The sequence below is a fragment of the Pongo pygmaeus genome, chromosome 6 (genome assembly GCF_028885625.2).
Source record: "Pongo pygmaeus isolate AG05252 chromosome 6, NHGRI_mPonPyg2-v2.0_pri, whole genome shotgun sequence".
In the NCBI taxonomy this organism is placed as follows: Eukaryota; Metazoa; Chordata; class Mammalia; order Primates; family Hominidae; genus Pongo; species Pongo pygmaeus.
Genome location: NC_072379.2, coordinates 64991066 through 65006454, shown reverse-complemented (window position 1 = coordinate 65006454; position 15389 = coordinate 64991066). Strand labels below are relative to the sequence as shown.

The 15389-nt window shown below is 36.4% G+C and overlaps 1 protein-coding gene across 1 annotated transcript in view; it reads left to right on the top strand.

Annotated features, from left to right (window-relative positions):
• Positions 1 to 15389, top strand: part of DNAH11 (dynein axonemal heavy chain 11) — a 355283-nt gene that overhangs the window by 134956 nt on the left and 204938 nt on the right. Inside the window, exons 32-35 of the mRNA XM_063667481.1 lie at positions 1634 to 1794; positions 5043 to 5199; positions 5326 to 5471; positions 8718 to 8834. Of these exons, the coding sequence (XP_063523551.1) occupies positions 1634 to 1794; positions 5043 to 5199; positions 5326 to 5471; positions 8718 to 8834 (581 nt within the window). The remainder of the gene's footprint in view (positions 1 to 1633; positions 1795 to 5042; positions 5200 to 5325; positions 5472 to 8717; positions 8835 to 15389) is intronic.

Here is a 15389-nt window from a genome sequence, read left to right as displayed (position 1 = left end):
TCTCTTCCTTGAACAACTAAATTATTGTCTTGTAAGAAGTTATTTTCTAATTCTTTTAGTATACCAATAACCTTTCTTTTATATATCTTTAAAAAGTCGGCTGGGCGCGGTGGCTCACGCCTGTAATCCCAGCACTTTGGGAGGCCAAGGCAAGCAGATCAGGAGGTCAGGAGATCGAGACCATCCTGGCTAACACGGTGAAACCCCATCTCTAATAAAAATACAAAAAATTAGCCGAGCATAGTGGTGGGCGCCTGTAATCCCAGCTACTTGGGAGGCTGAGGCAGGAGAATGGCGTGAACCCAGGAGGCAGAGGTTGCAGTGAGCCAAAATGGCACCACTGCACTTCAGCCTGGGCAACAGAGCAAGACTCCATCTCAAAAAAAAAAAAAAAAAATTCTGTGTGTCTTTAAGTGTTGGCAGTGTTTAATGTGAAAGAATTTTCTCATCCTTCTTTCCAAAATATATTCCTATTTACAAAAGTCAGGAGTATGCTTGTCTACAGGGTTACACTTGTTTGGTAGTATTAAAACAAGGCAATTCCTTTCACAATTCGAATGCCTGTACGTATTGTGAAGTGTTTCCGTGTTTTTTTCCGGGTTTTTTTTTCTCAATTTATTAAAAGCAAAGTGAATTTTAATTATTTTTATAAAGTGCGAGAAAATGCTTTTCATGTAAACCATAAACATATATTAATATTCCTTGATCCAGCTTCAGGACCACTAGTGAGCAATATTCTTTAATTGCTAGTCCAAAACTTTTCCTTGCAAAACATCGCTTACCATGTGTTCTCCTTTGATAATGAACTGTTGATATCTAACTACTCCTTTAATATGGCCTTGTATCTTCTTATATGTTTTATTCTATTATATAAGTCTGATGATTTGAAGTAGGATAAATTCTGATTTAAAATATGTCCTTTATTTAGTAGTAAAAAATACTTTGTCTAATATCCAACCATCTAATATACATGAATATGCAATGCTGAAACCTGTGTAGTCATCAGACAAATTAGTATACAGTAATTTTGGTAAGTTCAACTGATTCTCAAGCAATCCAAGGGTCACATTTATCTTGAAAGAGACAGGGATTTTTAACTGGAAGATGAATGGTTAGGATTGAGTAGATGGGAAAGAATAGCAATGAAAAATACTGTTATTTGATGTGATTAAAAACAAAGCAGAAAATCTCTGTACTAAAAGCAGATCGGTTTTAGAATGAACTTGGTTGAAAGTGTAGTTTATTTATGCCTCTGCGATGCAGAAATTATGGATTATGTGTCATTTAAATATAGATAGTATATTTTTCCATCTGACTTCAGTGATATAAGTATAAAGTTACAAGATTTATCTAATCCCCTGGGGTGATTCATAAAAGGGGAAAAAGCATTGCTTGAAGAAATTCATATTGTTTTACATAAAAACCAGTTTAAAATGAAGACTTATTACACGCATATTTCTGATGAAATATTTAACCATGTATATGCAATTATAATTTGCAATAGCATGCAAGAGATTTCCTATTTATGAGAATTTTAGAAATAAAATGTGAACCAGTAGGGTTGATTAGATTAATAATTTGTTGCCCCCAAACTACCAGTGTCCTGCGTGTGATGATTATGCAATGCCTTTAGGTTGTCAGTCCCCAAGCTTTTACATGGCTGTCTCAACTTCGTCACCGATGGGAGGATACCCAGAAACACTGCTTTGTTAATATTTGTGACGCCCAGTTCCAGTACTTCTATGAATACTTAGGAAACAGTCCTCGACTAGTGTTCACTCCTCTAACTGACAGGTAACAATTCTAAGTTTCCGTCCAGATGGGAAAAACCAACCCAAAAAAGTCCCCTAGCATCAGCAGAGATGTGTGAGAACGAAAAGGAAGGAATGAGAGGAAACGATGAACAATGAACTATGTGAAAGTGGTATGTAAATTAATAAATACTGTAAGATAGGGAACGGTGACTTTAATTAGGAAAAGGTGAAGAGAATTAAATTAGAGAAACAGAATTACAGAAGCTATACAATGCACAAATGATGAAATCATGAGTGGATTAATATGGCTCAAGGAAGCATTTTTGATTCTGCCCAGTTATCTACAACTAACATTCTGGTATCAGGATCTATCACCACCTCCCACCACCCCCACAGGATTCCTTTATTGAAAGTGTAAAAATAACTAGGAATTGCCTGTGTTCAAATTCATATTTGAGGAATTGCATACAGTGAAAGGAAGGGAAGGTGAAGAACATAGCATTCATTAAATGATTCAACAAATACTTCTGAAGTACTCTGCTAAGTACTATTCCACTGTTGAACAGACAGGGTTCCTGCTGTCACAAGAGATTACTTTCTAGTAAGTGGGGATAAAGAGAAACAATAAATAAATTAATATAATTATTTTAGGCTGTGATATATGCTATGACAAAAATAAAAAAAAGATTGATGTGTTTAAAATTGTCTTGAAGGGAGAGCCTACTATTGTGGAGAGCTTGAGCTGGGACCTAAACGATGACGAATCAGTTATGCAGAGATCCTGGGGCAGAAAGTTACAGGCAACAGCAAGGACAAAGTTTCCAAGGTGGGAAGACACTTGGCCAGTTCCAGGGATAGAAAGAAAGCCAGTGTGGCTCAGGTATTTCAAGGGGGCAAGAGGTTACTATTAATAGTTCATTTCCACTTGACTCCGAGTAAAGACATACCTAGTCAGAATATTGCAGAGATAAGAAAATGTCACATTGACAGGAATTTCTTTGTTAGTATTCCAATCTCTGCTGACCCATTTGATGGGAGACAGCACATTTAATCTATGGCATTCATGAAGCAGAAATCACACCTCAAGGTCATAGCAGCATGCCCAATTATCCACTATCACCGAAGTGTAGACAGTTTCAAATGTAAGTCTGTAAAGCTGGTTTGCTATGATAGTCCTGAGAGGCTGGTAGGATTCTCCCACAACATTTGTGATCGTTCTTGCCCATATTAATCTGCTCATAATCGCAACATTTGTGTATTGTATAGTTTCTATAATTATGTCTAATTCAGTTCTTCTAACTTGTCTCTGATTAAAAGTCAGCATTCACTGTCCTCATTAGTTAATTTATGCATTGCTTTCAGTGAGAGGGATTAAAATTGTAGCTTGACGAAGTCACTTGAGAATAGTCAAAACTGCAAATGTGAAGAGTCTACTATATTCATGCCATTGTCAATAGAGAGGGAGGAAAGGGAGGCCCAGGGTATAGGAGAAAAAGGGAAGAGGCATTTTAAAGTTTATTGTTACGTGAGGCCTGATAGTTTATTAACTTTGAAATGAGAAGAATCACTATGTGGGTTTTTTGGGAGCTGAAAGGAAGATGAATGTTCATTTTGATAGTGTGAATTATGTTGGATAAAATGTTTCCATTTCCATTTCGTTCTTTGAATTATTTACTAATTGTTTACATTAACAAAATGATGCCCTTCAAATTCTTCCATTATATTTCATTTGATGCTGACCATCCCTTTGTGAGGTAGGCGGGGGAGATAGTGTCTCCTTCTTCAATACGTGGATGGGTTCAGAGACTTAAGTCAACTGTGTATTGGCTAGAAGGATGCCGGTTAAGCTGCTGTTAGATATTCCAAACAAAACACAATGGCTGAAATAACACAGAAGCGGTTGTCTTACAATCCAGAGGTGAGTGGGCCAGCAGTACAGGCTGGCAGGTGGCTGACATGCTAAACATGGTTTCCACATGTGTTTTAGCCAGTGAAAAGGGAAAAAAGAGGGTCCAGGTCAGGTATCTCCAAGGAAGTGTTGTAGGAATGGCACTCATCATTTCTGCACATATACCATTGGTTGGAGTTTGGTCACTTGGCAACTCCTGACTGGAAGGAAGCCATGAACTGTAGTCTCTAAACACTGGCAGCCATATGCCTACCCAAAACTTGGAACCACTGGAGAAAATTACAAGGCGAAAATCTCTACTACAAAAAGCAGTAGACTAGACTGATTCCTAGTCTGGGAGCCTTTTCACTCATTCATTGTAAGATACACTTAAGCATGGAATGGATATAAAATGCAGAAACACTTTCTGTTTTCATAATTAATCGCTTCTATTTGCATAGTACTTTCAATTTTTTAAGGCATTTACCTTTGGCCTTCTGAATATATTCCTACAATTAACCTCATTTAATGGAGGAGAAAACTGAGGTGTGTTGATGTCAAAAGACTTATTTAAGATTAGCATCTGATGATTGGCAAAGGGGATATTAGTGTCTTGTCTACTGACCTCCATGTGTATATCATTTCACTAGACCTGCTCTCTGTACTAAGAGAAAAACAATTTATAAATCTGAGGAAACACCAAATAAAGAATACAGCCATTTGATGTCCTTGCTATTTGTTTTGTCTTCTTTTATTAGGTATTCTTGTTTCATGGTTTTCTAAGAACCTCTGAGTCTTTGCTGCAAAAATAAGTATTATGGTAATCTAAGTGCATGTAGCAACACATTCCAAAGGAATTTCTAAAATATATTTAAATACAGTAAATTGCCCTTTTATATTTGCTTTGTATATTGAAATAGGTATATGTTATTTGTATACTATGTATTTATAGAAATTACATATCTCTTAATGTATTAACTAGCAGTTTAATTCAGCCAATGTTTAATTCATTCATCATCTAAGACTTCTACTTTTCCTTTATAAACAATAGTTTGAGGAGATGTCTGCCGTATTAATAATATCTTTACCTAGAAATATCAGAAATTTAATAGCATTACAAATCAAGTGTTATCTGTATTCAATACACAGCTCTTAGGAAATGAGATCAATAAACAAAGAAATACATTCTTTTCTAGTATTTTTAGACAGCTAGCCTAAAAATAAATGTGATAGAAAATATTCTGATTCATTATTGCCATGAACAAATCAGAAGTATATCAGTATTTTATGCTACTATCACATTCTAGAGCTTCTTAAACTTTTTTTCTAATGTATTGCATCTGATGTTTTATAAAAATCTCATATTAGACTGTGATATTTGTGTTTTCTATTGCTTAAAGGTGTTATATTACTTTAACTCAATCACTTCATCTAACCATGAGTGGGGCTCCTGCTGGCCCAGCTGGTACCGGGAAAACAGAGACCACCAAAGACCTAGGACGTGCCCTTGGCATGATGGTTTATGTATTCAACTGTTCAGAGCAAATGGACTACAAAGTAAGTTAGTAATAAAATAATGTGTAAAACTGTATTCTCTAACATTATTCCTGATTGGGAATTATTCAATATAAAAGTGTAAAAACCCCTTCTGTTAAATTCTGAGTGCCTCACTTTATCATTTAGTCCATAGGAAATATCTATAAGGGATTGGTGCAGACAGGAGCTTGGGGCTGCTTTGATGAGTTCAACCGAATCTCTGTGGAAGTTCTGTCAGTGGTGGCAGTACAAGTGAAAATGATTCATGATGCCATCAGAAACAGGAAAAAGAGGTGAGTGGCATGTGGGCTATCTCTTGTTACAAATAGAAAAACATGGAATAATGCAGGTAACCTCCCCTTCACTGTCTATTGCTGCCTCTCCCTGTCTCATGAAATAGATAAAGGAAGAGTCTGGTCGATTTGGGGGAATTATTTTGAATAGTCTCCCATTTTTATTAGTGGTTTCTAAGTGTTGAGTACAACACATGTATATTACATTACAATAATCACTTAAAAAACAAACAACTTCTAGGATTGGCCAGACACAGTGACTCACGCTTGTAATCCCAGCACTTTGGGAGTTTGAGGCGAGAGGATTGTTTGAGCCCAGAAGTTCAACATCAGCCTGGGCAATATAGCGAGACCTGGTGTCTACAAAATAAATAAAGTTTAAAAATTAGCCAGGCATGGTGGCATGTGCCTGTAGTCCCAGTTGTTTTTGAGGCTGAGGCAAGAGGATTGCTTGAGCCCAGGAGGTCAAGGCTGCAGTGAGTTGTGTTCGTGCCACCGTGCTCCAGCCTGGGAGACAGAGCAAGATCCTTTCTCCAAAAAACCCAAAAGACTTCTAAGATGCTCATTCCATTGATTCATTCTCAGTCCTCATCTTTCTTGACCTCTGGCAGCATCTGATGCAGCTGGTTATTCTCCACTGCTTGATACACTTTCTTCACGTGGGTTGAGGACAACACCTCTCCTACATCTCTCTCCCCTCGCAGCTCCTTCATTGCTGGTTTCTTCTCATCTATGAAATGGGGCAAAGAAGAGTACCTGCCTTATAGACTACTGTGATGATTAAATGCAAAGTACCTGGAAAAATGCCTACCACATAGTAAGCACCATATCCGTGTTTGCTGTTATGCTTTATTGTTATTATTTCCTGGCCAATTCATGTTAGGCATCACAGGCACCGGTCTTTGGATTTACTTTCCCTGTATTTTCTCCCCTTGTTGATTTCAACTAGTCCCAGGGCTTTAAAAAAACTCTGTCTATGCTGCTGACTACCAGATGCCCAGGCCTCCTCTTTCCTCATCTCTGGACTGACCTAAACAACTGCCTGGGGCATCACAAGACTCTACTGGAGGTCTCCCAGGCTTCTCGTATTTAATATATCCAAAATCAAAATCTTAGTCCTTCCACCAACTCCTTCTTTGCTAGTTGTCTCATCCCAATAGGTTATACCTTCATGTTCTTCCAATAACTTGGGCCGAGACCTTTCAAATTGTATTCAAAATCTAAATGCTTCTCAACATGATGCCACACTCCAAAAAGCAAAACACAACTGGCATTTACATTTGATGGCTTAATTTGAGAAATAAATTAGTATAGTATACAGCACAATTCTGGTTCTCTTTGTAACATTTTTATCAACAAAGGCAATCTTATTTATCTGGCCTACCTGTTCCCTCTTAGTTTTTAGAATATTTTTCTCAGCTGGCTAGCTTGTCCATAGGAACATTTTCAGTCTCCCAAGGATTATCTAGCCTCTTGGACTGTGTGCCTGTTGTGGAAGTTTCCAGGTTATCAGTAGATACATCTGGATATTTCTACATTCTAGAAAATCTCTCACTCAGTCCTTCTGCCACGTGGGCCTTGGGCCCCAGTTTTATGTGTTCAGGTGTCTGTTTCCTGACCTGCCCCATCCCTAAGGCCATGATAGAGAAGCTCAGTTATTTCTTCTTAGATCTCCACCTATATTTTATCTAGCTTTTAGTCAAAATCTTTTTATTTGCTGTAACCCAGATGTCATTTGAGGCCATCCTTTCTTATGGAGATTTATGTAACTGATCCATGTACTGATTTCTGAAAATTGCCAAGAATACTCCTTGGTAGTCTCCTCTTGTCTGAGTGTCTGTGGGTCTTCTCTCTTCATCTTATTTTAGCCCATATGCAGACAGCTCTGCTCCTTCTTGATTTCATGAGCTTATTAAATTCTCTTTAACATGAAGATTTAAGAGATGGGACCATGCCTCAATTACAGAGCCTTCTAGTGCCTTGCCAGCTCTACCCTCTGGAGGTCCGCACCTTTGACTGTTGCTTACTGTTCCTCTTGTGTACAATGGGAGAGGAGGCAGTTATTCTGTGGCAAGAGCCACCTCTGTGTGTGTGAGCGGCCCTGCCAGCCTGCCTGCCTTCCCTAGCCTGACATTCTGGGAAATGAAGTTTTCTCCATTTTTATCTTGACTATACAAAATCCACCTGCTCCTAATTACCTAGCATCTAAAGCACCCTTAGTCCTAAACACTGTGGTTTCTTTCTATCTTTTCTCTTTCATGATGCAGACCCAGCTCCTTAACTGCTTCAGCCCTCCCCTCTCAGCAGTGCAAGAGATCAGCCTTATATTTTGTCTTGTTTACCCTCATTTGAAAGTTTCCTTCTACCTATCTCTCAATATGGCTCCCATAGCACATTAGCATTCATTGCCCTGGCCAGCAACAACCCACTTGGGTCCTCACAAATCTTTCTGAAAATCTTTCACTATTTTTCCAATGCAAATCTTTCACTGTTTCTCCAATGCCTTTAAGTGACAGTAATAGCATTAGTCATAGCTAACATCTCTTGAGTATTTTCCATGTTCTAGGCATTATACTTTTACCCATTTATGTTTATAATCCCTTTTAAATCCTTGCATAATCCAATAAGGTCGGTAATATGATTATTATTTTTACTAGATGAGGGAATTGGAACATAGGATAATTAACTTGCCTAAAGGGATATGGCTGGTATCTGAATACTCACAGTCTGGCTCCAGAGCTATTGTACCTCTCAGTGATATTTAATAGATTTTTCTTGAGTCAATGGAAGGTATGGAGGGAAAGACGAAGAGAGAGAAGTTGAAGAAATAGACAAAATTTAAGACTGAACAGGGCGTCCCTTTCTCCTCTTAGTATGGGCATTCTCTGTCTATGCAGCATCCCATTCAAGGAATTGCAGCCCATGTTGAAGGTAAAAATGCCATCACCTCCTTCCATTAAATGTTAAAATAGTCAAGTCTTTATTTTTATATTCTAGGGTACTAAGGCTATGCTAAAATAAAAAAGAATACTTCCCATTTTTATAGTTCTTCTAGGAAAAGGGAGGGTACTTTTAATAAATGTGCTTCAAAACATATTCAAAATATGTATGCTTATGAATTTTAAAGAAAATTACACAGAATAAACAGCTTCCTAATAATTTGCATTTTGCAGTGGTTTGCATTTGTCAATGTGCATTCATATTCAATGAACACATTTAATTTCATCAACATTCTTTTTATGGTAGATTTGTATTTCTTGGGGAAGCTATCACACTGAAGCCATCAGTTGGAATATTTATTACTATGAATCCGGGTTATGCTGGTCGAACCGAATTACCGGAAAATCTCAAAGCTCTTTTCAGGCAAGTGTTATGCTTTGTGGCTTAGCATCTGGTGCACTCATGCCACCTAATGTTGTTGGTTTGCACTGTTGAGTGATTTGTTTTACTTGAAAATTCCTAAGGAAAATCGTGTATGATTTCCTTGGGCTCCTTTTATAGACAGAACTTTCACCATGATAAATTAACCATTTTGAATTATAAAACCAGGACTCAAAATGAGTATTTAAAAGTTAAATGGTATATTTGCATATTTACTGTTAGCTATTTTGTAATGCATATTTTTATTATAACCATAATTTTCATAAATTACAAACTATTTGGAAAATATAGAAAAGAATAAAGAAAAAGTTACATCAGCATCCAGAAGTAATGATTGTTATGTTTTCTAGCCTCTTTTATAATTTACATTTTGTGGGATTAAGATATTACACTAGGCATGATTTTTCTTTAGTTCTCTTCATTTAATATTTTGACATACATATTTTATCATATTATTAAAAAACCTTTAGAAATATCATTTTATGTAGCTCTAAAATAGTCCCTCTCATGCCTCGTTCATAAATTTCTTAACCATTCGCTGTTGTCTGTTATGTAGGGTTTGTCTTTTCCTTTTTTTTTTTTTATTATAATGAAGTAGCAGGCTGTAAACTTCTATTCACATGAAAAATTACTCTTATTTCAGAATAGATTTCTAAATGTAGAATTACTTAAGTGAATGATTAAAATCCCTATTGATGACTTGCTTTTCGAAAGTACTCTGCCAATGTATGCACTTAGCAGGAGTCTATAAGAGAACATGTGTTGCTATACCTAGTATCAGTTATGATTCACTTATAATTTAAGTCAACTTCATTCAACTATCATTTTTTTGGTTCAGTTTTCCAGAAAACTCTGTATTATAATTTTACAGAATTGAAATATGGTTTATGTTTTATTAGAGAAAGAGAGATCAGGTTTAGAGATAAAATTGTAAGGTTTATCACCATACCAGGTGATAGTAAAAACATTCAGGTATAATTTAATACAATCAAGTGTACAGTGGTGAAAGTATAACCACAATCAAAGTACAGAATATTTCCACACCCCCAGAAATTCTCTTCTGCCTCTTTGAAGTGAGCCTCCCATACCAATAATGTACTTTCTGTGATTATAGATTACATTTGTCATTCCTAGAGTTCATGTAAATGAAACCAGACAATATGTACTTTTTTGTGTCTGGCTTCTTTGAGCATTGTGGTTTTGAGATTTATCCAAGTTGTTGAGCGTATCAGTAGTTTGCCCCTCCTTCTCACTGATTAGTATTCTATTATATAGACCTACTGCAATTTGTTGATCCATTCACTAGTTGATGGACACTTGGGCTGTTTCCAGTTTGGGGCTATTATGAATAAAGCGGCTATGAACATTCACGTGCAATCTTTACATGAACATATATTTTTATTTCTTTGGGACAGATATCTATGGCTGGAATTGCTAGTCTACATGGCAATTGTGTGTTTTACTTATAAGAATCTGCCAGTCTGGTTTCCAAAGTGATTTTACAAGTTTACATCCTCACCATCAATGCATGAGAAATCTAGTTGCTCACATTCTTGTTAAAAATTGATACTGTCAGCCTTTTTTATTTTTAGCCAATCTAATAGATAGGTAGTAGTGTGTCATCATAGGTTTAGTTTGCATCTCCATGATGGCTAATGATGTTGAGCCTCTTTTACATACTTATTGTCTATTGCTATACCATCTTTTGTGAAATGATGTATTCTGCATACAGTTCCTTTGTTAGATACATACATTGCAAATATTTTTTCTCTCAATTTGTGGCTTGCCTTTTCATTTTCTTGTGTCCATCAAAGATAGAAGTTTTAAATGTGATGAAATATAATTTATCAATTTGTTTTTGTTTTTAATATCCTATTCAAGAAAATTTGCTTAGCCCAAGCTTGCAAAAATTTTTAACTATGTTTTCTTTCATAAGCCTTGTTGTTTTATAGTTTTCATATGGGTTTTCTCCTTTATTCTGTTAATGTGCTGAACTATATTGATTGATTTTCAGATGCTAAACCGTCCTTCAGTGTTGCGTTCCAGGGATAAGCTCCATTTGGTCAGGAGGTATTTTATTAATAGGTACTGCTAGATTTAATATGACACTCTTTTGTTAAGGAGTTTTTAAAAATCTGTGCCATGAGGGTTATTGTTCTACATTGTCCTTGTAAAATTTTTGTCTGGCTTTGGCATCAGAATAGTGCTGACATCATGAAATAAGTTGGCAAGTGTTTTCTTCTCTATCTTCTTAAGAGTTTGTGTAGAATTGCTATTATTTACTCCTGAAGTATTTGAATTAATCAGTTAGGCCATTTGGACCTAGAGATTTTTATTGGATTCTTTTTAATAATGAATTTAATTTCTTTAATAGATACACGCTTTTTCTGATTTTTAATTTTTTTATGATTTGATTTTGGTAATTTAAATCTTTTAAGGAACTTATTGGTGTTATCTAGTTGAATCCATTGGCACACACTGGTTCATTGTATTAGTCCGTTCTCACATTGCTATAAGTAACTACCTGTGAATGGGTAATTTATGAAGAAAAGAGGTTTAATTGACTCAAAGTTCCAGAGGCTATACAGGAAGCATGGCTAGGAGGCCTCAGGAAACTTACACTGATGGCAGAAGGCTAAGGGGAAGCAAGTATGTCTTACAAGGTGGAGCAGGAGAGAGAACATGCGCGAGGTGGGGAAGTGCCACACACTTTCAACACATCGTATCTCATGAGAACTCACCATCATGAAAACCACCATTCATGAAGAATGGGGAAAATCTGCTCTCATGATCCAGTCACCTTCCACCAGGTCCCTCCCACAACAATGAACTACAATTCAACATGAGATTTGGGTAGGGACACAGAGCCAAACCATATCATTCATAATATTCCCTTATTATTATTTTTTAAGTTTTATTTTTATTATACTTTAAGTTCTGGGATACATGTACAGAATGTGCAGGTTTGTTACATAGGTATACATGTGCAATGGTCATTTGCTGCACCCATCAACCCATCATCTGGGTTTTAAGCCCTGCATGCATTAGGTATTTGTCCTAATGATCTCCCTCCTCTTGCCCCCCACTGCCTGACAGGCCCTGGTGTGTGATGTTCCCCCCCGCCGCCTGTGTCCGTGTGTTCTCATTGCTCAACTCCCACTTACGAGTAAGAACATGTGGTGTTTGGTTTTCTGTTCTTGTGTTAGTTTGCTGAGAATGATGGTTTCCAGCTTCATCCATGTCCCCGTAAAGGACATGAACTCATTCCTTTTTATGGCTGCATAGTATTCCATGGTATATGTGCCACATTTTCTTTATCCAGTCTATCATTGATGAACATTTGGGTTGGTTCCAAGTCTTTGCTATTGTAAATAGTGCTGCAATAAACATACACATGCATACGTCTTTATAGTAGAATGATTTATAATCCCTTGGATATATGCCCAGTAATGGGATTGCTGGGTCAAATGGTATTTCTGTTTCTAGATCCTTGAGGAATTGCCACACTGTCTTCCACAATGGTTGAACTAATTCACACTCCCACCAACAGCTTAAAAGCATTCCTATTTCTCCACATTCTCACCAGCATCTGTTGTTTCCTGACTTTCTAATGATTGCCATTTTAACTGGCGTGAGATGGCATCTTACTGTGGTTTTGATTTCCATTTCTCTAATGACCAGTGATGATGAACTTTTTTTCATAAGTTTGAACTCTCATTCACAATTGCTACAAAGAGAATAACATACCTAGGAATACAACTTATAAGGGATGTGAAGGAACTCTTCAAGGAGAACTACAAACCACTGCCCAAGGAAATAAGAGAGGACACAAATAGAAAAACATTCCATGCTCATGGATGGGAAAAATCAATATCATGAAAATGGCCATACTGTTCAAAGTAATTCATAGGTTCAATGCTATTCCCTTCAAGCTGCCATTGACTTTCTTCACAGAATTAGAAAAAACTACTTTAAATTTCACATGGACCCAATAAAGAGCCCATATAGCCAAGACAATTCTAAGCAAAAAGAATAAAGCTGGAGGCATCACACTACCTGACTTCAAACTATACTACAAGGCTACAGTATCTAAAACAACATGGTACTGGTACCACAACAGATGTATAGACCAATGGAACAGAACAGAGGCCTCAGAAATAATGCCACACATCTACGACCATCTGATCTTTGACAAACCTGACAAAAACAAGCAATGGAGAAAGGATTCCATATTTAATAAACGGTGCCGGTAAAACTGGCTAGCCATATGCAGAAAACAAACTGGACTCCTTCGTTACACCTTACACAAAAATTAACTCAAGATGGCTTAAAGACTTAAACATAAAACCTAAAACCATAAAAGCCCTAGAAGAAAACCTAGGCAATACCACTCAGGACAGAGGCATGGACAAAGACTTCATGACTAAAACAGCAAAGCAATTGCAACAAAAGCCAAAATTGACAAATGGGATCTAATTAAACTAAAATGTGTCTGCACAGCAAAAGAAACTCTCATCAGAGTGAACAGACAACCTACAGAATGGGAGAAAATTTTTGCAATCTATCCATCTGACAAAGGTCTAATATCCAGAATCTACAAGGAACTTAATTTTAGAAGGAAAAAAAAAAAAACCCAGCAAAAAGTGGGCAAAGGATATGAACAGACACTTCTCAAAAGAAGACATTCATTGGCCAATATTCCCTTAGTATCTGTAGTGATGTCTTGAATTCCATGCCTGATACATGGGTAACTTGTATCTTCTCTCTCTCCCTATTTCCTCAATGATAAGCTAGAGGATTATCAGTTTTATTTTGGGGTTTTATTTAGGGTGCTCAATATGTGTGCTCAATACTATTCAGTATGCTTTTAAAATAATATTCCACTTCACATATAATCTTAAGAACCTCTACAGTTTTTAGTGTGATCTCTTTCCATTCTTTCAAACTTAAAGTTTGCTTGTCCATCCATCTGGATATTTAACCATATTTTATTTGTATTTTCTTCTAATGTTTATAGTATTACTGTACTTATTAAATTTAATCTGATGAGAACTTATTTTGGTTGGTAATATGAAATGAGTGTTTAAACAATTATTTTCCCCAATAGTTAATCAATTATGCTAACATCCGTATTGAATGTTTTTCTTTCCTCATAACAGCTTTCTCTAGCATTTTTATAATATCTAACTTTCTTGAAAAATTCTAGATAGAGAATAACCATTCTAGAAATCAATGTAATAACTACAGAATAGCTTTGTTTGAAAACTGTGTGCCTTTCCAGTATCCTATTTGTGACCCAACTTATCTCATACTTTCTTTCATTTGGGTCTTGAAATTTGAAATTGTCTTGTGAATGTTTAATAACTTGTTAAATGGGTGATGAAAGCATTACTCATGTGCGGAGGCCATATGCTTGTGCCTTTGGAGTATTCTTATTCCACAACTCACCAGCCATGAGGCCTACAGCATGTGCTTGAACTTCTGGGAACATCAGTCTGCCCCTCTGTTAAATGAAGATAAGAGGAGTGGGTACCTCATAGTGTTGTGGGGATTAAGTGAGAGAGTGCATAAAAAGATTTTAGCACCCAATATGGCATGAAGTGCTCAGTAAAAATTAGTTGTCTATATTAATGTAGATATAAAATATGTAGATATGCTAGCCTTTGCTCTCTCCATTTACTCTTCATCTTCTGGTATCATGTGAAGAGTAATAAATGTGTGAAAAAAGATGGGGTTAGTTTAGGCAGAAGAGATATAGAATAACCTAGAACCAAAGATACTTTAAGGTTAGATGTTAAGGATGAAAATTAGGTATGCATGAAGTAGATACAATTATATTTACAAAAACAGGTAGGTAGGTATTATTGGAATGTATACTTTAAGAAGTCTAAAATAATGAGCTTATTTATTTACTCTTCTTCTTCTTTGCACTTGACTTCAGTTGAGTGGAATTTTTTCAAACGTTGTTGTGAATAGCAATTGTCTTTGGAGAGGGACTTTTTGGAAGTCCCTCTCCAAAAGAAAGGGGATTTGAAGCTATGTTTTTCTAAATGTCCGCTTTAAAAGTCTATCCAAGTTGGTCCTAGGCAGTGGTGTGCTGGCAGTAGCTGGCACAAGCTCTCAGTAGCGGATGGTTAAGTTTTCATGAATGTTCTGAGTTGGTTCTTTAGTTTAATGAAAACTAAATTATATCAACTTTTGATTCAATAAGTTGTATTAAAAACAAAGGTAATAAACACCCCAAACTGGTCACTTTATTATTATTTATTTTACTGGTATTTATGCTCTTGAGGTTATTTCTGTCTATTGTGTCTGTATGGTGGTATACTTCTCAGCTCCACATTCAGTGATATTGTGTTGGTATCCCGGAATCAGCCATGGTGGAAGGATTTATTCCATGGAAATAAGCAAATGCTATTTTCTAGACAGCCGGTTGTGAAAACATTAACCAGCACACCGTTAACCACAGGTAAAGCCTTGCCACTTGCTCAAAACATCATTATTCCTCTTTCTGCAGTGACAGCTTAGAACAGAAGT